The following is a 24,835-nucleotide window of genomic DNA, read 5'->3' on the forward strand; positions in this document are numbered from 1 at the left end:
CTGAAATGCATTTACACACTAGTGTCTTTCCAATATGCTAACAATATATTTTATTTATTAACGCTTTAGCTGTTTCCCACCAAGGCAGGGTGGCCCGAAAAAGAAAAACTTTCATCATCATTCACTCCATCACTGTCTTGCCAGAGGCGTACTTACACTACAGTTATAAATTGCAACATTAATACCACTCCTTCAGAGTGCCGGCACTGTACTTCCCAGCTCCAGGAATCAAGTCCGGCCTGCTGGTTTCCCTGCATGTTACCTTGCTTACACTCCAACAGCACGTCAAGCCCTTAAAAGCATTCGTCTCCATTTGCTCCTATGTAACACGCTCATGCATGCTTGTTGGAAGTCCAAGCCCCTCATACACAAAACCTCCTTTACCCTCTCCCTCCAACCTTTCCTAGGCCGACCTCTTCCCCACCTTCCCTCCACTACAGATTTACACACTCTTGAAGTCATTCTATTTTGTTCCATCCTCTCTACATGTCCAAACCATCTCAATAACTCCTCAGCCCTGTGGATGATAGTTTTGGTAATCCTGCACCTCCTCCTAATCTCCAAACTACAGATTCTCTGCATTATATTCACATTACACATTGCCCTCAGAAACAACATCTCCACTGCCTCCAGCCATCTCCTTGTCGCAACATTCACCACCCATGTCTCACACCCATACAAGAGCGTTGGTATAACTATACTCTCATACATTCCTGTCTTTGCTTTCATGAATAAAGTTCTTTGTCACCACAGACTCCTCAGTGCACCACTCACCTTTTTTCCCTCATCAATTCTATGATTCACCTCATCTTTCATAGACCCATCCGCTGATACATCCACCCCCAAATATCTGAATGCATTCACCTCCTCCATACTCTCTCCCTCCAATCTGATATCCAATCTTCCGTTACCTAATTTTTTTGTTATCCTCATCACCTTACTCTTTCCTATATTCACTTTTAATTTCCTAACAATTTGACTAACAATGTTCAATTATATGTAAACTACTTTATCTTTGTACAGCACAAAAAAAAAAAAATTGAATTCAAATATGTTAATATAGGAAGCTCTTAGCATACAAACAATTTTTGTTTCTAGAACTGAAAATTATCAAGGAGGTGTTTGAATAGAAAATAACAGGGCAAGAGATACATAGCTATGTTTCACACATTTATACAGAGGATTAGCAACAGTTAAACATGAACCCTTTCACTGTCCATCAAGTAAAACCACGTCACTGAGGCCAGGGTCCTTCAGGTAGTTCTATGTCACGAGCTCCTCACTCAGATAAGCTGTGAGCGGTAAATTTTGGCCTAGATATGAGAGAATGCAACTGTGTAGTGAGTGTTCACAGTATAAAAACAATCCTGCCCTATGCAGTGCATGATAGGAAATACAAAACTGTGACCATGTGTATGGTTTAAAACAGTGATTTTGAGGTGTTTTCTCAGATGGTTTTTATGGTTTTATTGACTGTTTCTTGTATTATTTGATAGAATGGAAGACATACTGAAATAAATGTGATTTTGATTGGTGTTAGAACTAGAAATTGAGCTCAAAGTAGTGAAAACATTCAATTTTTGCTGATACTCCAGAGGAGAGGTAAGGCCTGATTTAATTATTGGGAAGTTATAAACCATGACCAGTCTTTCCTGGTTATATTTTATTATCTGAGAATTAGAGTAAATCTTCTATCTTTGCATGAACAAGAATCAAAATGAAATATAGAAGAAAGCTTTTGCTGTGACTAATGAACAGAGGATATTCTGCTTTACTGCCAAGAATGTCTACATTGTTTATTATGGACTCATTTTTAAATTGGTATTTTTTTAATTTTGTGTAAAACTGGTTGAATTACTGACTTCTGCACACTTTACAGGGTAGTTGAAATAGTTGACAGGGCAGTTTCTCGAGCTTATTGATAGAATGGAAGGCATACTTGCAAAATAGCTAAGAATTTGGTCAAATGGAACAATGGAATTGGCTTAAAATAGGACTTAAAGTGGGTAAAATAGCCGATGTGTAAATAGCACAGCAATCACTAATTCTGCGCCTGTGTAATTCAATAAGTTTTCATCAAATTTTATATTTTTTAGTGTCATAACCTTCAGAAAAAGATTCTCTACCATTTCACAAGAAAATATATATACAGCAGAACCCCAAATTTCGGCCATAATTCCTTCCAAAAGGCTGTTTGAGTGCCGTTACCAAACGAATTTGTTCCCATAAGGAATAATGTAAATTAGATTAGTCCATTTCAGACCCCCAAAAATACACTTACAAAAGCACTTACAATAATACACTTACATAAGTGTTCAAGTTGGGAGCTGTACGAAACTCGGGGTACCACTGTATATGATTTTTTCTAAATGGACATTGAGACCACTATTAATTTTGGGGGTTGGGACAGTGAAAGTGTTTACCTTTGAAGTGATTAGCTGACAGGGAACACCTGATATCTTCAGTCAAGGAGCTCCAGATTTTATGCACATTGAATTTTTAACCAGGTTGAGTTGGACACAGGGACTATCATAGAGAGTTTTGTCTAGTATTATGACTATGAGTTGTATTTGTAGCTATCAAGAAAGTGTTTTGGAGCAGGATTAATATTAGAAATGATTGTCCTGTACATGTAATATACACATAAGTATGCGTGAATTTTATGTATATTAAGTAGATTTAAGTGCCTGCAGCAGTGATCCACCACTCCTGTCAGGTGTATAGTGTACCCTAGCTGTGTCCCACCACACCTGACAGGTGTATAGTGCACTCTAGCAGGGTGTTGATAAGTTGCAGTTTTATAACTGTGGTGTCGGCATGACTCTGGTAAGACAGTGATGGAGAGCATGATAATGAAAGTGTTTCTTCTTTTCCGGGTCACCCTGCCTTGGTGAGAAATGGCCAATGTGTTAATAAAAAATTGAATAAGTAGATTTTAGCTTTCAAGAGTGGGGGAGTGTGTTGCCTGGCACTAGACTGCCACCAGGCCACGGTGGCCCATGGTGGCCCATGGCCTGGTGGCAAAAGCTCTTGCTTCACACAGTGAGGGTCCAGGTTTGATTCCTGGCAAGGATTGAAACATTGGGCATGTTTCCTTACACTGTTGTCTATGTTCACCCAGCAGTAAAAAAATGGGTACCTGGGTGTTAGTCGACTGGTGTGGGTCGCATCCTGGGACAAAACTGACCTAATTTGCCACTTGTTATGCATTGCATAACAAGCAGCTTTCTGTATAGTAGTATGTCACTGATGTCAGCTAGGCCTGTATACCTTGTACATGTACTTGTAGAATATAGATATTATTATTATTATCATTCACACAGTGACTTTTTGTTGAGTTATTGACTTAGGTGATTTACTGTAGTGGATCCCACCATGAACAAATAACATAGGTGAGGTAAAGATAGATCAGAGAGTAGTATAATGTAAGTAGTGCTGTTTGAGGTACACAGTAACATACATGTATCTTGGAGAGGATGCCAACTATGAAGTACAGTGGTTTTTCAGTTACTCAGAGGAAACATGAAAATAGCCTATGATCAGTGGCAGCTTGTAACGCCAGTAATGCCTATAGTGTACTATCGTACCACATCAAACTTCTACTTTTAATAATTTTTCATCTCGTTTCAACAACAACAACAAAAAAATAGCTTATAAATAGATTGAAAACAACATACAACAGATTTTTCCTGTAATATATGTGTCAGTTGTTGCAAATTATTTTAGGTTAAGGTTGATGAGGTCATGCATCTGGCAATGAGCATCTGGGGGGGGGGGGACTGCAGCTCTGCAACTCCTACAGATGAGCCACCACTGCCTATGATACAAGAGTATCATAGGCTGGAATACTGCTGTACATTAACATCTCCATTCAAAGCAGGTTAAATCGCAGATCTAGGGAGTGTACAGAGATCCTTTACTGCACATATAAGTTCTGTCAAGCACCTTAACTACTGGGAACACTTGGAAGCACTTGACTTGTACTCGTTGGAACGCAGGAGGGAGAGATATATCATAATCTACACTTGGAAAATCTTGGAAGGAATGGTCCCAAATCTGCACACAGAAATCACTCCCTACGAAAGTAAAAGACTGGGCAGGCGATGCAAAATGCCCCCAATAAAAAGTAGGGGCGCCATTGGTACACTAAGGGAAAACACCATAAGTGTCCGGGGCCCAAAACTGTTCAACAGCCTCCCATCAAGCATTAGGGGAATTGCCAATAAACCCCTGGCTGCCTTCAAGAGAGAGCTGGATAGATACCTAAAGTCAGTGCCGGATCAGCCGGGCTGTGGCTCGTACGTTGGACTGCGTGCGGCCAGCAGTAACAGCCTAGTTGATCAGGCCCTGATCCATCGGGAGGCCTGGTCATGGACCGGGCCGCGGGGGCGTTGATCCCCGGAATAACCTCCAGGTAACCACTGCATAAATGGTATGCTCAACAGTGCACTGTTGGTGTTAATGTTTGAGAGAGCTGAGTCTGAAGAGTGAGAGTTCATTCAGTTTAACTTGACTCTGCAGCTATGAAGCAAGCAAGCCATATGGGAATAGAATTTGGGGCAAGTGATAGTTGGCTTCAGAAAAACCTATGAAGCTGGCACCTACACCATCTGCAATGTTACTGCTGGAGACCTACAGCTCCACTGGCTAAGAATAAGTTCCGAGTCACTACTACACCACATGGGAATACTGTATTGCATTGTGCATCTGTAATTTCATCTATCCACCAGAAAATATAAGAAAAATCAGTCTACTGTATTCTATTGTAGTGTAATGTATTTTTAAGCTATTTTCTTTTCAGGTTCATTTACAGGCAATACTATATTGTACTCCAAATTATTCTTAGTATGTCCAGTATTCCATCAATATAGCGGACTATGTTTTACTGGATGTTGGTCTCTGTCAGGTAGTTGATCAATTAAGCAGACTACATCTACTTACCTGAAATATTTAATACAATGAAATTTTTATAAATTGGATACCTACCACCATCACTACCACCCTCTACCACCATCACAACCACTACCACCCTCTACCACCATCACTACCACCCTCTACCACCATCACAACCACTACCACCCTCTACCACCATCACTACCACCCTCTACCACCATCACAACCACTACCACCCTCTACCACCATCACTACCACCCTCTACCACCATCACAACCACTACCACCCTCTACCACCATCACTACCACCCTCTACCACCATCACAACCACTACCACCCTCTACCACCATCACAACCACCACTTTCGTATTTTTCTACAAACTTTTTCTTTAATTCTATCCTGTTTCTCACCAATAACTAAACAATGTCCAACTTAAAAGTCTACGTAGTGTAGTGTATGTTTTGCTCCATTATTGTTCTAATTTCATTGTACAATCTCTTAGTAATTAAATATTCAACTACCTCATTTTGTGATTTTACTAGTAAGCATAGGTCACCTTATGTGATTTTCTTATTTACTATTGTTCGCTTAAACATTAGCTGAATTGATACTTTCTCTGTCCATATTACTACCTCTTATTTTTTTTTAAATACTCTTTTGTACATTAAACATTATTTTATACTTCCCATAACATTTTGTTGCCAAATTTTCAAGTTTTTATATTCAACCCCAACCTTTGTATTATCCTTTGTACCTGTGTACCTGGGTACCTGTCTACCATCTTACTATCATATTATAACCAAGACATTACCATTGTGATTTTTTACTATTATTCTTTTGGTACTTTAATTGTGAATTTTATTTTGTCAATTTAAATCTATAGTTATAATCTTGATCTTGTCAACAACCTATACCAGACTCTAGTGCAATTGCAAGTACCATTTCAAATTGTATTTTTATATTATAAGTTTATATTATAATTCCTACCATCTGTCCATTTAACTTTGCTTACCATTACTTAATTTTAGTCCCTTATATATTTTCTCCTTTATTTTAGCTTTATATAACTATCCTAGTTTATATATCCACAACTGTTAAAATAATCAAGGTGCTATTCTCAGGTGCTAAAGTAGAATAAGCTCACAATTTTGCCATTATATTCCAAAGCTCATTTATTTGATTACCACTTTATTTCACAACCTATATTAGTCCCTTTTTATTATAATTTTAAACTATAATTATAACTTTAAAAAATTACCTTTATAGTACTACCTACTATCATATTCCCAAGCACTATTATATGATCATCACTTTATTTGTATTAGTCCCTTAGCTCATTATTTTACATTTGTTAAATAATTCAGGTGCTATTTTTTAGCTTAAGACTATTTACTTTGTTTTATACTTAATTCTAACTATAGATTCACTACAAATCTTATGATTACAAGCATTGATCCTGATACCAACCTCTTATTTAATGACTTAAATGAATCAAACAGTTACTGTAATTACTACACTGCAGAACAATCAAAGGCACTTCTCAGTGCCAACAACAACATAACTATCTTTAACTACAATATCAGATCTTTAAGCAAGCATTACGATGACCTCATAGCATTACTAAATTCCTTACATGCCAATATGTCCATCATTACACTAACTGAAACCTGGCTAAAGCCTGATAGTACAGATGTCTATGCCATTCCTGGTTACACAGCCATACACAACTGTAGGCCAGACCAACAAGGGGGTGGCACAGCCATATACTACTCAGACCAACTAGAATGTATCACTAATACTTGCACAAGGGATGAACATGGGGAATATATAATAGCTAAATTCAAATCCAAATACCTACAAAAACCTCTCACATTGATAAACATCTACAGAGTTCCACAGTCAAACATTAGCCAATTTAGTCAAAATCTAGGAAGTATGATAACTGATGCACGCATGAACAAAGATCACTTACTACTCTCAGGTGACTTCAATATAAATCTCCTGCAAGACCAGGACCCACACGTTACTGAATTCACAAACACAATGAGTAACTGTATGTTACTACCAACAGTAACAAAACCTACAAGAGTTACAGAGACTAGTGTTTCCCTACTTGACCACATCTGGACCAACACCATATCCCCTTTAAAATCAGGCATAATTACAGATAATACCACAGACCACTACCCTACTTTCCTCATAACAACTCTTGGTAAACTACCCCAAGACACTACTAAAGTCACCTTCAGACTTCACAATGAGGCAGCCATTAATAACTTCACAACAGCATTAGCAAACATTGATTGGCACACTGAGCTAGAAATCTATACAGATATTGACGAATGTATTAATAATTTTCTAAAAAAGACCCAATACCTCTATAACAAGCACTGCCCTAAAAAAACTAAACAGATGACAGCAAAGAGACTGAACAGTCCCTGGCTAACACCCAGCATTCTCAAATCCATAAATACAAAACACCAATATGAAAAACAGTACAGAATGGGTCACATAACCAGAGACCAAACAAAACGTTACTCGTCAATCCTAACCAGCCTGATAAGAAGGGCAAAAAAATTGTATTATGAGAACAGATTATCCAACTTACGAGGTGATATAAAAAAGACCTGGAAAACCCTATCAGAAATTCTGGGAACAAAAAAGATATCACGAAATAGCGAAATAAAATTAGCAAAATCAGATGAACCCCAACTCCCACCAACAGAAACAGCAAACAGACTCAATGATTTCTTCTCCACTATAGGACAAAACCTTGCCAATAAAATCCCAAGCTCAGATACCCCACCAAATGACTACCTCACCGGCAACTACCCGAACACACTGTTCCTAGCTCCGACTAACCCATACGAAGTCTCCCTTATTATCAATGCACTAAAAAACAAGGCAGGAGATTTAAGTACCTTACCACCCTTTATATACAAAAAAGTGTCACAAGTGCTATCTCCAATCATTGCAACACTCTTTAACAAATCCATTGAATCCTCCACCTTCCCTACAGTACTCAAAATAGCAAGGGTCACCCCGATCCACAAAGGAGGAGACCAAACAGAGTTGAATAACTATAGGCCAATATCCAACTTACACCCTCTCTCAAAAATCTTCGAAAAATTAATTCATAAACGAATCTACTCCTACCTTATCTCCCAAAACATACTCAACCCCTGCCAATTTGGATTCAGGCCTAATAAAAATACTAATGATGCTATTATACACATGCTAGAACATATATACACTGCAATAGAGAAAAAAGAAGTCCCACTGGGGATCTTCATTGACTTACGTAAAGCTTTTGATACAGTTGACCATGACTTGCTCCACGTAAAATTGTCACACTATGGTATAAGAGGGCACTCCCTCAACTACCTCAAGTCATACCTCAGCAACAGAAGCCAATATGTGTACGCAAATGGGGCAAACTCTTCTGCGCAACCAATTACAGTTGGTGTCCCACAGGGAAGTGTCCTTGGCCCTCTTCTCTTTCTCCTATACATAAATGACCTTCCAAATGCTTCGCAATTACTCAAACCCACACTATTTGCAGATGACACTACATACGTCTTCTCTCACCCGAGCCCAGTCACACTAGCCAATACTGTAAATACCGAATTACAGAAAATATCTACCTGGATGAGGACTAACAAACTTACACTAAACATTGACAAAACCTACTTCATTCAGTTTGGTAACAGAGCTACAGATGTCCCTCTTAACATAATGATAAACGGATCACCTATCACAAAGCTAACAGAGGGAAAATTCTTAGGAATCCACCTTGATAATAGACTCAAATTTCATACACATATACAACAAATTTCTAAGAAAATTTCCAAGACTGTAGGCATACTATCGAAGATACGGTACTATGTTCCACAGTCAGCCCTCCTGGCCCTATATCACTCTCTTATTTACCCCTATCTCACCTATGGAATTTGTGCATGGGGCTCAACAACAATTAACCATCTCAGACCACTAATTACCCAACAAAAGGCTGCAGTTAGAATGATAACAAATTCTCACTACAGGCAGCACACTCCACCAATATTCAATACACTAAACCTACTCACCATACAAAACATCCATACTTATTACTGCACCTATTACATACATAGAACACTTAACTCTGATATTAACCCTCCCCTCAAACATCTCCTTGCCAACCTCAACAGAACACATGACCATAACACAAGGCACAGATCACTCTTTGATGTTCCTCGTGTTCATCTCACACTATGCAAAAACTCAATGCACATAAAAGGCCCTAAAATCTGGAATTCATTACCTGTAAATATAAAAGAAACACTACCTGTTTATAAATTCAAGTCTCTACTCAAAGATCACTTACTCACCCAAAACCAAATAAATACTGAATAACTGAACCTTATAAATTGTATATCTTAAATGTTTCTCACAATTATATCACATAAATGTTAAACCTAAAACCCAATCTAACTTTATTATTTTTTAAATACACTACCTAACAGATCATCCTGAATGCAACCATATGACCTGTCTTTGTAATACTCACTTGTGCTTTATAGTAATCTGTTTACATTAATGTTTTATCACTGACTTCATCATTGCTTAGTTAATCTTAAGTTAATTTTAAGCCAGCCCGTAATGCTATGCATAGTATAAGTGGCTTTGGCATACTGCTCTTATCTGTATTTTTTTGTACCTCTGTATGTGTGCACAAATTTATAATAAATAAATAAATAAATAGTCAACTCCCAAATACAGTGGACGAAAAGGGAGGGTCCCTGGTTAACGATATTTTTCACTCCAGAAGTATGTTCAGGTGCCAGTACTGACCGAATTTGTTCCCATAAGAAATTGTGAAGTAGATTAGTCCATTTCAGACCCCCAAACATACACGTGCAAACGCACTTATATAAATACACTTACATAATTGGTCACATTAGGAGGTGATCGTTAAGCGGGGGTCCACTGTACATGTATAGCCTCTCCTCACTTAATGATGGAGTTCCATTCCTAAGATCATGTCCGTAAACGAATTCGTTGCTAAGCCAGAAGTATACTATAATGGTAGTGGGTTTGTGTCAGCTATCTTTGATATTGTTTTAATGTCACCTCAGCACCATTTGTAACATTTCTGGTACATTTTTAAATGTTTATACAGTAGTGTACTGTTTATTGTAATAAACAGAATAGAGGAAATCAGCTCTAATATACATTATTTAGGCATGCATGCATACTGGTCAGAGAGCCTGTCATAAGTCCGAGGCGTTGGAAAACGAGTACATCGCTAAGTGAGGAGGGGCTGTACAGGAATACAGTGGACCCCCGCTTAACGATCACCTCCCAATGCGACCAATTATGTAAGTGTATTTATGTAAGTGCGTTTGTACGTGTATGTTTGGGGGTCTGAAATGCACTAATCTACTTCACAATATTCCTTATGGGAACAAATTCGGTCAGTACTGGCACCTGAACATACTACTGGAATGAAAAAAGTTCGTTAACCGGGGGTCCACTGTACTTCATTAATGTGGCAGGTTAGGTTCCACACCGCTGCCATAAAGCAAACATCACCTTAAAGTGACTCACAGCCAATTTTTCACTTGTCAGTGCATATAAAAGCCTAAAGATATGTTTACACTATCATTTATTAAGTGTGCAACAGCACTAAGCCTTAAAGAGAGGCACAAATTTAAAATTTATGAAAACTATCCTAGGAGCAAGAAAAGTGCCAAAAATAAACATGAATACAATTCAAAAGCACTGTATTTGCAAAGCACTCTAAAGTAAGAACCATATTAACTTTTAAACGGTCCAAACAAATCGACGTTCAAATTCGTATTGCTATAAAAGTAGATCTACTTTTCTTTACATATTTTCAAATATAACAAAAAAATGTAGATAAAAGTTTTTTTTACACATTTTCAAATGTAAAACAAAAAAGAAGATCTACATTTTTTTATATACTTTCAGATGTTGAAAAAACGTATATATACGTTTTGGACCATTTAAAGGTTAACAAGGTATGCCTGTAGTGTTATACATTCATACAATAGTCTCCAAGGCAGCCAGTTGCCTTAACATAAACAGTTATTTATATATTTAACCATGTTGACAGGCAAGTCATATTAATATATTTTCAATCTGCTTAATTTTTTTTTTAATACACTTAACCCGTAAACGGTCCAAACGTATATACAGTGGACCCCCGCTTAACGATAACCTCCGAATACGACCAATTATGTAAGTGTATTTATGTAAGTGCGTTTGTACGTGTATGTTTGGGGGTCTGAAATGGACTAATCTACTTCACAATATTCCTTATGGGAAAAAATTCGGTCAGTACTGGCACCTGAACATACTACTGGAATGAAAAAAGTTTGTTAACCGGGGGTCCACTGTATACGTTTTTTCAACATTTGAAAGTATGTAAAAAAAGTAGATCTTCTTCTTTTTTTTTTTTTACATTTGAAAATGTGTAAAAAAACTTTGATCTACTTTTTTTTTGTTATATTTGAAAATATGTAAAAAAAATGTAGATCTACTTTTGGAGCACTACACATGTGAACGTAGATCTGCTTGGACCGTTTACGGGCTAAACTTTTAACTATAGTTATTATGCCACTATCATCTCAATAATCTTTAACATACTGCCGGCTACAGACATGTCTGATGGGCAAGTAGACACTTTCCTAAATGTTATAGGCATACATTATTCACATTTAACCTAGGAATGGATAACCCAACAAAGTTGAAAAGTTTGAGTTAATTTCTGGGGTACTCAAATTCTATTGTAAGTCATCAAATTCCAATGGGTCTTCAACTTTTAACAATACTTGGGAAAACATGTCAGACAAAACACAGAAGCCATTCGCAAGTCACAGCCGACACATGTTGGGAAAATTCAACATGATGACTATAGATATATCTAAGGATTAGAGTCATAGTTTTAGGTAAAATGATTAGATAAGCAGTGTAATTCTTTCTGGAATGAATATTTTGAGGAACTGTTAAATGTTGATGAAGATAGGGAAGCTGTGATTTCATGTATAGGGCAAGGAGGAATGATATCTTGTAAGAGTGAGGAAGAGCCAATTGTGAGTGTGGGGGAAGTTCGTGAGGCAGTAGGTAAAATGAAAGGGGGTAAGGCAGCCGGGATTGATGGGATAAAGATAGAAATGTTAAAAGCAGGTGAGGATATAGTTTTGGAGTGGTTGGTGCTATTATTTAATAAATGTATGGAAGAGGGTAAGGTACCTAGGGATTGGCAGAGAGCATGCATAGTTCCTTTGTATAAAGGCAAAGGGGACAAAAGAGAGTGCAAAAATTATAGGGGATAAGTCTGTTGAGTATACCTGGTAAAGTGTATGGTAGAGTTATTATTGAAAGAATTAAGAGTAAGACGGAGAATAGGATAGCAGATGAACAAGGAGGCTTTAGGAAAGGTAGGGGGTGTGTGGACCAGGTGTTTACAGTGAAACATATAATTTTATTATTTTTTTATTATCACACCGGCCGATTCCCACCAAGGCAGGGTGGCCCGAAAAAGAAAAACTTTCACCATCAGTATTTAGATAAGGCTAAAGAGGTTTTTGTGGCATTTATGGATTTGGAAAAGGCGTATGACAGGGTGGATAGGGGGGCAATGTGGCAGATGTTGCAGGTGTATGGTGTAGGAGGTAGGTTACTGAAAGCAGTGAAGAGTTTTTACGAGGATAGTGAGGCTCAAGTTAGAGTATGTAGGAAAGAGGGAGATTATTTCCCAGTAAAAGTAGGCCTTAGACAAGGATGTGTGATGTCACCGTGGTTGTTTAATATATTTATAGATGGGGTTGTAAGAGAAGTAAATGCGAGGGTCTTGGCAAGAGGCGTGGAGTTAAAAGATAAAGAATCACACATAAAGTGGGAGTTGTCACAGTTGCTCTTTGCTGATGACACTGTGCTCTTGGGAGATTCTGAAGAGAAGTTGCAGAGATTGGTGGATGAATTTGGTAGGGTATGCAAAAGAAGAAAATTAAAAGTGAATACAGGAAAGAGTAAGGTTATGAGGATAACAAAAAGATTAGGTGATGAAAGATTGGATATCAGATTGGAGGGAGAGAGTATGGAGGAGGTGAATGTATTCAGATATTTGGGAGTGGACGTGTCAGCGGATGGGTCTATGAAAGATGAGGTGAATCATAGAATTGATGAGGGGAAAAGGGTGAGTGGTGCACTTAGGAGTCTGTGGAGACAAAGAACTTTGTCCTTGGAGGCAAAGAGGGGAATGTATGAGAGTATAGTTTTACCAACGCTCTTATATGGGTGTGAAGCATGGGTGATGAATGTTGCAGCGAGGAGAAGGCTGGAGGCAGTGGAGATGTCATGTCTGAGGGCAATGTGTGGTGTGAATATAATGCAGAGAATTCGTAGTTTGGAAGTTAGGAGGAGGTGCGGGATTACCAAAACTGTTGTCCAGAGGGCTGAGGAAGGGTTGTTGAGGTGGTTCGGACATGTAGAGAGAATGGAGCGAAACAGAATGACTTCAAGAGTGTATCAGTCTGTAGTGGAAGGAAGGCGGGGTAGGGGTCAGCCTAGGAAAGGTTGGAGGGAGGGGGTAAAGGAGGTTTTGTGTGCGAGGGGCTTGGACTTCCAGCAGGCATGCGTGAGCGTGTTTGATAGGAGTGAATGGAGACAAATGGTTTTTAATACTTGACGTGCTGTTGGAGTGTGAGCAAAGTAACATTTATGAAGGGGTTCAGGGAAACCGGCAGGCCGGACTTGAGTCCTGGAGATGGGAAGTACAGTGCCTGCACTCTGAAGGAGGGGTGTTAATGTTGCAGTTTAAAAACTGTAGTGTAAAGCACCCTTCTGGCAAGACAGTGATGGAGTGAATGATGGTGAAAGTTTTTCTTTTTCGGGCAGCCCTGCCTTGGTGGGAATCGGCCAGTGTGTTAATATAAAATATAAATTTTATAGAATGGAAGACATATTACAGAAATTGAGATGATTTTGACTGGTTTTACAATGAAAAGTACCTTGAAATTGAGCTCAAAGTAGCAGAAATGTTCAATTTTTACCAAATTTCAAAAGTAAACAAATCATGCCAAGCGTCCAATACACATCAACTGGCGAGTCTAATATTCTTTCACAAGTGCGCCAATAATATTTATACCATTTTTTACACTATGCAGTAGTCTGCATAACAGTAAATCTTATATTTTTTGTGAGAATAAAAATTCAAAGTGGAAAGCAAAAGAATATAAGAGGGGCCTTGAGACGTGACTAATGACCAGAGGAAATGTCATTTTAGTGCCAGGAATGTCTTTCTTGTTTATTCTGGACCCTATTCGGAAATTGGCATCTTTTGAAATTTGTGTGAAATTGGCAAAATTGCTAAATTCTGACCACTGTACTGGATAGTTGAATTTCATAAATGGGTGGTTTCTTGCACCCATTCGATAGAAAAAATGGAGTTCTAGCGAAATATTCATGTTTTTTGTCGACTAGTACAGTGGAATTGGCCGAAAATGGGGCTCAAAGTGGGCAAAATCGCCGATGCGTAAACATCGCCGAGACCGCTAACTTCGCGAGAGCATAATTCCGTAAGTTTTCCATCAAATTTCAAATTTTTGGTGTCCTTATGATCAGGAAAAGATTTTCTATCTTTTCATAAAAGAAAATATTTTTTTTTTTTTTTTTTAATTTGGCCGACCCTGAGAACGAGTTTCGGAGAGGGCCTGTCGACCCTCAAAGGGTTAATTGAATAAGTATGGATGTTCTTAATGGTGAGCAGATTCAGACTTTTGAAAATTGGTGGAGCATGCTCACTAAACAACGGAGTTCCATTCCTAAGACCACGTCGGTAAATGAAATCGTCACTAAGTAAGGAGTATTATACTATAATGGTAGTGGGTTTGTGTCAACCATCTCAAATGTTTATACAGTAATGTACTGTATATTGTGATAAACAGAAGAGAGGAAATCCGCTCTAATATACACTATTTAGGTATGCACATTGGTCAGAGAGCCCGTCGTAAGTCCAAGTCTTCAGTAAACGAGCACATCGCCAAGAGAGAAGAGGCTATAAGTCACTGTATCTAGCTTTTTGGGGTTATCCTAAGTAATTTATGTTATATGATAATTGTACTTATGTGTACAAGCAGACTCTGCTTTACAGCACTTTGCTTTATGGCATTTCGCTAATGCAGCAGTTTTCATTTATACCAATTCTTCATTTATTCAGATTTCCTTGTTGAATCAAGACCACTCACAGTGTCGGCTGGTTACCTCGGACACAGGTGTCAGGTCACCTCAGACACAGGTGCTGGGTGGCAGGTCACCTCAGACAGGTGTCAGGTGGCAGGTCGCTTCAGACACAGGTGGCAAGTCACTTCAGACATAGGTGCTGGGTGGCAGGTCACCTCATACACAGGTGTCTAATGGCAGGTCACTTCAGACAGAAGTGTCAGGTCACCTCAGGTGTCAGGTCACCTCAGACAGGTGTCAGGTGGAAGGTTACCTCAGGTACAGGTAGCCTGAGACATAGGTGTCTGGCAGGTCATCTCAGACACAGGTGTCAGGTCACCTCAGACACAGGTGTTGGGTGTCATGTCACCTCAGACACAGGTAGCCTGAGACATAGGTGTCCGGCAGGTCATCTCAGACACAGGTGTCAGGTCACCTGAAACACAGGTGGCAGGTCACAGGTGTTGTGTATCATCACTTCAGATAAAAGTGATGTGCAGGTCACATCAGGCACAAATGTTGCAATGGTTATCTCAGACACATGTGTTGTGTATCAGGTCACCTCATACACAGATGTTGTGCTGCAGGTTACCTCAGATACAGGTGTCATGCAGGTCACCTCAGGCAGGTCTCCTCCACTGTGGATCAGGTCACCTTGGACAAAAGTGTTGTGCATCAGGTCAACTCAGATATTGTGCAGGTCACCTCAGATACAGGTATTGTGCAGGTCACCTTTGACAGTTGTTCAAGTCACCTCAAACATGTCGTGCAAGTCACCTCAGATGGGTGTTTTGCAGGTCACCTCAGATACTGGTGTTGTAGAGGTCACCTCAGATATAGGTGTTGTGCAGGTCACCTTAGAAGTGCTGTGGTCACTTCAGATACAGGTATTGTGCAGGTCATCTCAAACACAAGTGCTGTGCAGGTCACCACAAACAGGTATTGTGTAGGTCACTTCAAACACAGGTGCCAGGCAAGAGGTCACCTCAAACACAGGTGTTGTGCAGCAGGTCACCTCAAACAGGTGCTGTGCAGGTCACCTCAAACAGGTGTTGTGTAGATCACTTCAAACAGGTGCTGTGCAGGTCACCTCAAACAGGTGTTGTAAAGGTCACTTCAAACACAGGTGCTGTGCAGGTCACCACACAGGTGCTGTGCAGGTCACCACACAGGTGCTGTGCAGGTCACCACACAGGTGCTATACAGGTCACCACACAGGTGCTATGCAGGTCACCACACAGGTGCTGTGCAGGTCACCACACAGGTGCTATGCAGGTCACCACACAGGTGCTATGCAGGTCACCACACAGGCACTATGCAGGTCACCACACAGGTGCTATGCAGGTCACCACACAGGTGCTATGCAGGTCACCACACAGGTGCTATGCAGGTCACCACACAGGTGCTATGCAGGTCACCACACAGGTGCTATGCAGGTCACCACACAGGTGCTATGCAGGTCACCACACAGGTGCTATGCAGGTCACAACACAGGTGCTATGCAGGTCACCACACAGGTGCTGTGCAGGTCACTACACAGGTGCTATACAGGTCACCACACAGGTGCTATGCAGGTCACCACACAGGTACTGTGCAGGTCACTACACAGGTGCTATGCAGGTCACCACACAGGCACTATGCAGGTCGCCACAGGTGTTATACAGGTCACCACACAGGTTCTATGCAGGTCACCACACAGGTGCTGTGCAGGTCACCACACAGGCACTATGCAAGTCACCACAGGTGCTATGCAGATCACCACACAGGTGCTATGCAGGTCACCACACAGGTGTTGCGCAGCAGGCCACCTCAAACACAGGTGTTGTGCAGGTCACACAGGCACTATGCAGGTCACCACAGAGACACTATGCAGGTCAACACACAGGCACTATGCAGGTCACCACACAGGCACTATGCAGGTCACCACACAGGTGCTATGCAGGTCACCACACAGGCACTATGCAGGTCACCACACAGGTGCTATGCAAGTCACCACACAGGCACTATGCAGGTCACCACACAGGTGCTGTGCAGGTCATCACACAGGTGCTGTGCAGGTCACCACACAGGTGCTGTGCAGGTCACCACACAGGTGCTGTGCAGGTCACCACACAGGTGCTGTGCAGGTCACCACACAGGTGCTGTGCAGGTCACCACACAGGTGCTGTGCAGGTCACCACACAGGCACTATGCAGGTCACCACACAGGTGCTGTGCAGGTCACCACACAGGTGCTGTGCAGGTCACCACACAGGCACTATGCAGGTCACCACACAGGTGCTGCGCAGGTCACCACACAGGCACTATGCAGGTCACCACACAGGCACTATGCAGGTCACCACACAGGCACTATGCAGGTCACCACACAAGTGCTGTGCAGGTCACCACACAGGCACTATGCAGGTCACCACACAGGCACTATGCAGGTCACCACACAGGCACTATGCAGGTCACCACACAGGCACTATACAGGTCACCACACAGGTGCTATACAGGTCACCACACAGGTGCTATACAGGTCATAACACAGGCACTATACAGGTCACCACACAGGTGCACACGAAAATCACTCATTACGAAAGCAAAAGACTTGGCAGACGATGCACCATCCCCCCAATGAAAAGCAGGGGTGTCACTAGCACGTTAAGAGACCATACAATAAGTGTCAGGGGCCCGAGACTGTTCAACTGCCTCCCAGCACACATAAGGGGGATTACCAACAGACCCCTGGCAGTCTTCAAGCTGGCACTGGACAAGCACCTAAAGTCAGTTCCTGATCAGCCGGGCTGTAGCTCGTATGTTGGTTTGCGTGCAGCCAGCAGCAACAGCCTGGTTGATCAGGCTCTGATCCACCAGGAGGCCTGGTCTCAGACCGGGCCGCGGGGGCGTTGACCCCCGGAACTCTCTCCAGGTAAACTCCAGGTAAACTCCAGGTGCTATGCAGGTCACCACACAGGCACTATGCAGGTCACCACACAGGCACTATACAGGTCACCACACAGGTGCTATACAGGTCACCACACAGGCACTATACAGGTCACCACACAGGTGCTATACAGGTCACCACACAGGCACTATACAGGTCACCACACAGGTGCTATACAGGTCACCACACAGGTGGTATACAGGTCACAACACAGGTGCTATACAGGTCACAACACAGGCACTATACAGGTCACCACACAGGTGCTATACAGGTCACCACACAGGTGGTATACAGGTCACAACACAGGTGCTATACAGGTCACAACAGGCACTATGCAGGTCACAACACAGGCACTATGCAGGTCACAACACAGGCACTATGCAGGTCACAACACAGGTGCTATACAGGTCACAACACAGGCACTATACAGGTCACAACACAGGCACTATACAGGTCACCACACAGGTGCTATACAGGTCACCACACAGGTGGTATACAGGTCACAACACAGGTGCTATACAGGTCACAACAGGCACTATGCAGGTCACAACACAGGCACTATGCAGGTCACAACACAGGCACTATGCAGGTCACAACACAGGTGCTATACAGGTCACAACACAGGCACTATACAGGTCACAACACAGGCACTATGCAAGTCACAACACAGGCACTATGCAGGTCACAACACAGGTCACAACACAGGCACTATACAGGTCACAACACAGGCACTATACAGGTCACAACATAGGCACTATACAGGTCACAACACAGGCACTATACAGGTCACAACACAGGCACTATACAGGTCACAACACAGGCACTATACAAGTCACAACACAGGCACTATACAGGTCACAACACAGGCACTATACAGGTCACAACACAGGCACTATACAGGTCACAACACAGGCACTATACAGGTCACAACACAGGCACTATACAGGTCACAACACAGGCACTATACAGGTCACAACACAGGCACTATACAGGTCACAATACAGGCACTATAAAGGTCACAACACAGGTCACAACACAGACACTATACAGGTCACAACACAGGCACTATACAGGTCACAACACAGGCACTATACAGGTCACAACACAGGCACTATACAGGTCACCACACAGGCACTATACAGGTCACAACACAGGCACTATACAGGTCACCACACAGGCACTATACAGGTCACAACACAGGCACTATACAGGTCACCACACAGGCACTATACAGGTCACAACACAGGCACTATACAGGTCACAACACAGGCACTATACAGGTCACAACACAGGCACTATACAGGTCACAACACAGGCACTATACAGGTCACAACACAGGCACTATACAGGTCACAACACAGGCACTATACAGGTCACAACACAGGCACTATACAGGTCACAACACAGGCACTATACAGGTCACAACACAGGCACTATACAGGTCACAACACAGGCACTATACAGGTCACAACACAGGTCACAACACAGGCACTATACAGGTCACAACACAGGCACTATACAGGTCACAACACAGGCACTATGCAGGTCACAACACAGGCACTATACAGGTCACCACACAGGCACTATACAGGTCACAACACAGGCACTATACAGGTCACCACACAGGCACTATACAGGTCACAACACAGGCACTATACAGGTCACCACACAGGCACTATACAGGTCACAACACAGGCACCATACAGGTCACAACACAGGCACTATACAGGTCACAACACAGGCACTATACAGGTCACAACACAGGCACTATACAGGTCACAACACAGGCACTATACAGGTCACAACACAGGCACTATACAGGTCACAACACAGGCACTATACAGGTCACAACACAGGCACTATACAGGTCACAACATAGGCACTATACAGGTCACAACACAGGCACTATACAGGTCACAACACAGGCACTATACAGGTCACAACACAGGCACTATACAGGTCACAACACAGGCACTATACAGGTCACAACACAGGCACTATACAGGTCACAACATAGGCACTATACAGGTCACAACACAGGCACTATACAGGTCACAACACAGGCACTATACAGGTCACAACACAGGCACTATACAGGTCACAACACAGGTGCTATGCAGGTCACCACACAGGTGCTGTGCAGGTCACTACACAGGTGCTATACAGGTCACCACACAGGTGCTATGCAGGTCACCACACAGGTACTGTGCAGGTCACTACACAGGTGCTATGCAGGTCACCACACAGGCACTATGCAGGTCGCCACAGGTGTTATACAGGTCACCACACAGGTTCTATGCAGGTCACCACACAGGTGCTGTGCAGGTCACCACACAGGCACTATGCAAGTCACCACAGGTGCTATGCAGATCACCACACAGGTGCTATGCAGGTCACCACACAGGTGTTGCGCAGCAGGCCACCTCAAACACAGGTGTTGTGCAGGTCACACAGGCACTATGCAGGTCACCACAGAGACACTATGCAGGTCAACACACAGGCACTATGCAGGTCACCACACAGGCACTATGCAGGTCACCACACAGGCACTATGCAGGTCACCACACAGGTGCTATGCAGGTCACCACACAGGCACTATGCAGGTCACCACACAGGTGCTATGCAAGTCACCACACAGGCACTATGCAGGTCACCACACAGGTGCTGTGCAGGTCATCACACAGGTGCTGTGCAGGTCACCACACAGGTGCTGTGCAGGTCACCACACAGGTGCTGTGCAGGTCACCACACAGGTGCTGTGCAGGTCACCACACAGGTGCTGTGCAGGTCACCACACAGGTGCTGTGCAGGTCACCACACAGGCACTATGCAGGTCACCACACAGGTGCTGTGCAGGTCACCACACAGGTGCTGTGCAGGTCACCACACAGGCACTATGCAGGTCACCACACAGGTGCTGCGCAGGTCACCACACAGGCACTATGCAGGTCACCACACAGGCACTATGCAGGTCACCACACAGGCACTATGCAGGTCACCACACAAGTGCTGTGCAGGTCACCACACAGGCACTATGCAGGTCACCACACAGGCACTATGCAGGTCACCACACAGGCACTATGCAGGTCACCACACAGGCACTATACAGGTCACCACACAGGTGCTATACAGGTCACCACACAGGTGCTATACAGGTCATAACACAGGCACTATACAGGTCACCACACAGGTGCACACGAAAATCACTCATTACGAAAGCAAAAGACTTGGCAGACGATGCACCATCCCCCCAATGAAAAGCAGGGGTGTCACTAGCACGTTAAGAGACCATACAATAAGTGTCAGGGGCCCGAGACTGTTCAACTGCCTCCCAGCACACATAAGGGGGATTACCAACAGACCCCTGGCAGTCTTCAAGCTGGCACTGGACAAGCACCTAAAGTCAGTTCCTGATCAGCCGGGCTGTAGCTCGTATGTTGGTTTGCGTGCAGCCAGCAGCAACAGCCTGGTTGATCAGGCTCTGATCCACCAGGAGGCCTGGTCTCAGACCGGGCCGCGGGGGCGTTGACCCCCGGAACTCTCTCCAGGTAAACTCCAGGTAAACTCCAGGTGCTATGCAGGTCACCACACAGGCACTATGCAGGTCACCACACAGGCACTATACAGGTCACCACACAGGTGCTATACAGGTCACCACACAGGCACTATACAGGTCACCACACAGGTGCTATACAGGTCACCACACAGGCACTATACAGGTCACCACACAGGTGCTATACAGGTCACCACACAGGTGGTATACAGGTCACAACACAGGTGCTATACAGGTCACAACACAGGCACTATACAGGTCACCACACAGGTGCTATACAGGTCACCACACAGGTGGTATACAGGTCACAACACAGGTGCTATACAGGTCACAACAGGCACTATGCAGGTCACAACACAGGCACTATGCAGGTCACAACACAGGCACTATGCAGGTCACAACACAGGTGCTATACAGGTCACAACACAGGCACTATACAGGTCACAACACAGGCACTATACAGGTCACCACACAGGTGCTATACAGGTCACCACACAGGTGGTATACAGGTCACAACACAGGTGCTATACAGGTCACAACAGGCACTATGCAGGTCACAACACAGGCACTATGCAGGTCACAACACAGGCACTATGCAGGTCACAACACAGGTGCTATACAGGTCACAACACAGGCACTATACAGGTCACAACACAGGCACTATGCAGGTCACAACACAGGCACTATGCAGGTCACAACACAGGTCACAACACAGGCACTATACAGGTCACAACACAGGCACTATACAGGTCACAACATAGGCACTATACAGGTCACAACACAGGCACTATACAGGTCACAACACAGGCACTATACAGGTCACAACACAGGCACTATACAAGTCACAACACAGGCACTATACAGGTCACAACACAGGCACTATACAGGTCACAACACAGGCACTATACAGGTCACAACACAGGCACTATACAGGTCACAACACAGGCACTATACAGGTCACAACACAGGCACTATACAGGTCACAACACAGGCACTATACAGGTCACAATACAGGCACTATACAGGTCACAACACAGGTCACAACACAGACACTATACAGGTCACAACACAGGCACTATACAGGTCACAACACAGGCACTATACAGGTCACAACACAGGCACTATACAGGTCACCACACAGGCACTATACAGGTCACAACACAGGCACTATACAGGTCACCACACAGGCACTATACAGGTCACAACACAGGCACTATACAGGTCACCACACAGGCACTATACAGGTCACAACACAGGCACTATACAGGTCACAACACAGGCACTATACAGGTCACAACACAGGCACTATACAGGTCACAACACAGGCACTATACAGGTCACAACACAGGCACTATACAGGTCACAACACAGGCACTATACAGGTCACAACACAGGCACTATACAGGTCACAACACAGGCACTATACAGGTCACAACACAGGCACTATACAGGTCACAACACAGGCACTATACAGGTCACAACACAGGTCACAACACAGGCACTATACAGGTCACAACACAGGCACTATACAGGTCACAACACAGGCACTATGCAGGTCACAACACAGGCACTATACAGGTCACCACACAGGCACTATACAGGTCACAACACAGGCACTATACAGGTCACCACACAGGCACTATACAGGTCACAACACAGGCACTATACAGGTCACCACACAGGCACTATACAGGTCACAACACAGGCACCATACAGGTCACAACACAGGCACTATACAGGTCACAACACAGGCACTATACAGGTCACAACACAGGCACTATACAGGTCACAACACAGGCACCATACAGGTCACAACACAGGCACTATACAGGTCACAACACAGGCACTATACAGGTCACAACACAGGCACTATACAGGTCACAACACAGGCACTATACAGGTCACAACACAGGCACTATACAGGTCACAACACAGGCACTATACAGGTCACAACACAGGCACTATACAGGTCACAACATAGGCACTATACAGGTCACAACACAGGCACTATACAGGTCACAACACAGGCACTATACAGGTCACAACACAGGCACTATACAGGTCACAACACAGGCACTATACAGGTCACAACACAGGCACTATACAGGTCACAACATAGGCACTATACAGGTCACAACACAGGCACTATACAGGTCACAACACAGGCACTATACAGGTCACAACACAGGCACTATACAGGTCACCACACAGGTGTAACACCTGCAACACCCAAACGTTACACATATTCTTAACTCATCAGAGAGCAGAGCTCCACTTCCTGGGATCCAAAGCTCCACACCGGCATCAACACAGGTGACAGGGCGGCAGACACACCTGTGTGAGGTGTGGGCGGCACCACCCAACAGGCGACACCACCCAACGGGCGGCACCACCCACACCCCCCACCACCCAGTAAACACTTAAAACCTACCTCAAGTGGAGCCTCCAGAGCAGTAAATAAGGATCCCTGAAGGAGCACAGGAGCCTCCTCCACCCTCCTCCACCCTCTACAACACCACCCACTACTTTATTTAACACAATCCCCATCTTAAATTAACATTGCCTGGCCGGCTGGATCACTGGGCTCCGTCATGCACATACCTGCACTAATAACATTGATAATTTAACAATAATTGTTGACACATCTCAAGTGACACTGTCAAGGATCTTACAGATCCCACGTGACCACCTGCCACGATATTAATTTATTATGTGTTTTTTGGGGTTAATTAACATCTGTGGGGCATCTTGTTATTATTGTGACGTTAATATCTGGTTATATGTGTTAATTATGTATTTTGGTGGTGTGTAATTAGTGTATAGTGGGAAAATAATGGTTATAAGTTTGTTAATGTGGCGAGGTGTGGCAATGTTGTAAGATCTACATCCAAAACAGTGGGACTCTGAGCTGTGATTGGTCGAGCACCGCCGTGACGTCACACACTGTGATTTAATTGGTTGAGTTCCACTGTGACGTCATGCTTCATCATTTGGGATAAACCACTTGCTCATCATCTCAGATATAACACAATATTAACTACATCGTTCGGTTATTATATATAAAAATCGATTTTAAAAAAATAATTAAGTGTAATAAATCAGGGTGAGGGAAGCGGGGGCGGCGACCCACACCCAAAAAATTCAAAATTCATTATTTAGCTATAAGCTTTTCCATATATAACACAATCTGTGTTAATCAATTTCTGATATAGAACTGCATCTTCATAATAAAATAAGCTT

At 43.1% G+C, this 24,835-nt stretch overlaps 1 protein-coding gene across 3 annotated transcripts in view; it reads right to left on the minus strand.

Annotated features, from left to right (window-relative positions):
- Window positions 1-24,287, minus strand: part of LOC128703984 (WD repeat-containing protein 47-like) — a 58,130-nt gene extending 33,843 nt beyond the window's left edge. Inside the window, exon 1 of one of the 3 annotated variants that reach the window (XM_070104926.1) lies at window positions 24,197-24,287. Coding sequence is in view for 1 of the 3 variants with exons in the window: in XM_070104925.1 (XP_069961026.1) it covers window positions 23,849-23,900 (52 nt within the window). In the remaining 2 variants the exon portion in view is untranslated. Of the gene's footprint in view, window positions 1-23,848; window positions 24,002-24,026; window positions 24,109-24,196 lie in introns of those variants that run through there. The other 2 variants (XM_070104927.1, XM_070104925.1) reach the window with 2 other exon arrangements.
- Window positions 24,288-24,835: the final 548 nt, after the last annotated feature.

This window comes from Cherax quadricarinatus, chromosome 95 (genome assembly GCF_038502225.1).
Source record: "Cherax quadricarinatus isolate ZL_2023a chromosome 95, ASM3850222v1, whole genome shotgun sequence".
NCBI lineage: Eukaryota > Metazoa > Arthropoda > Malacostraca > Decapoda > Parastacidae > Cherax > Cherax quadricarinatus.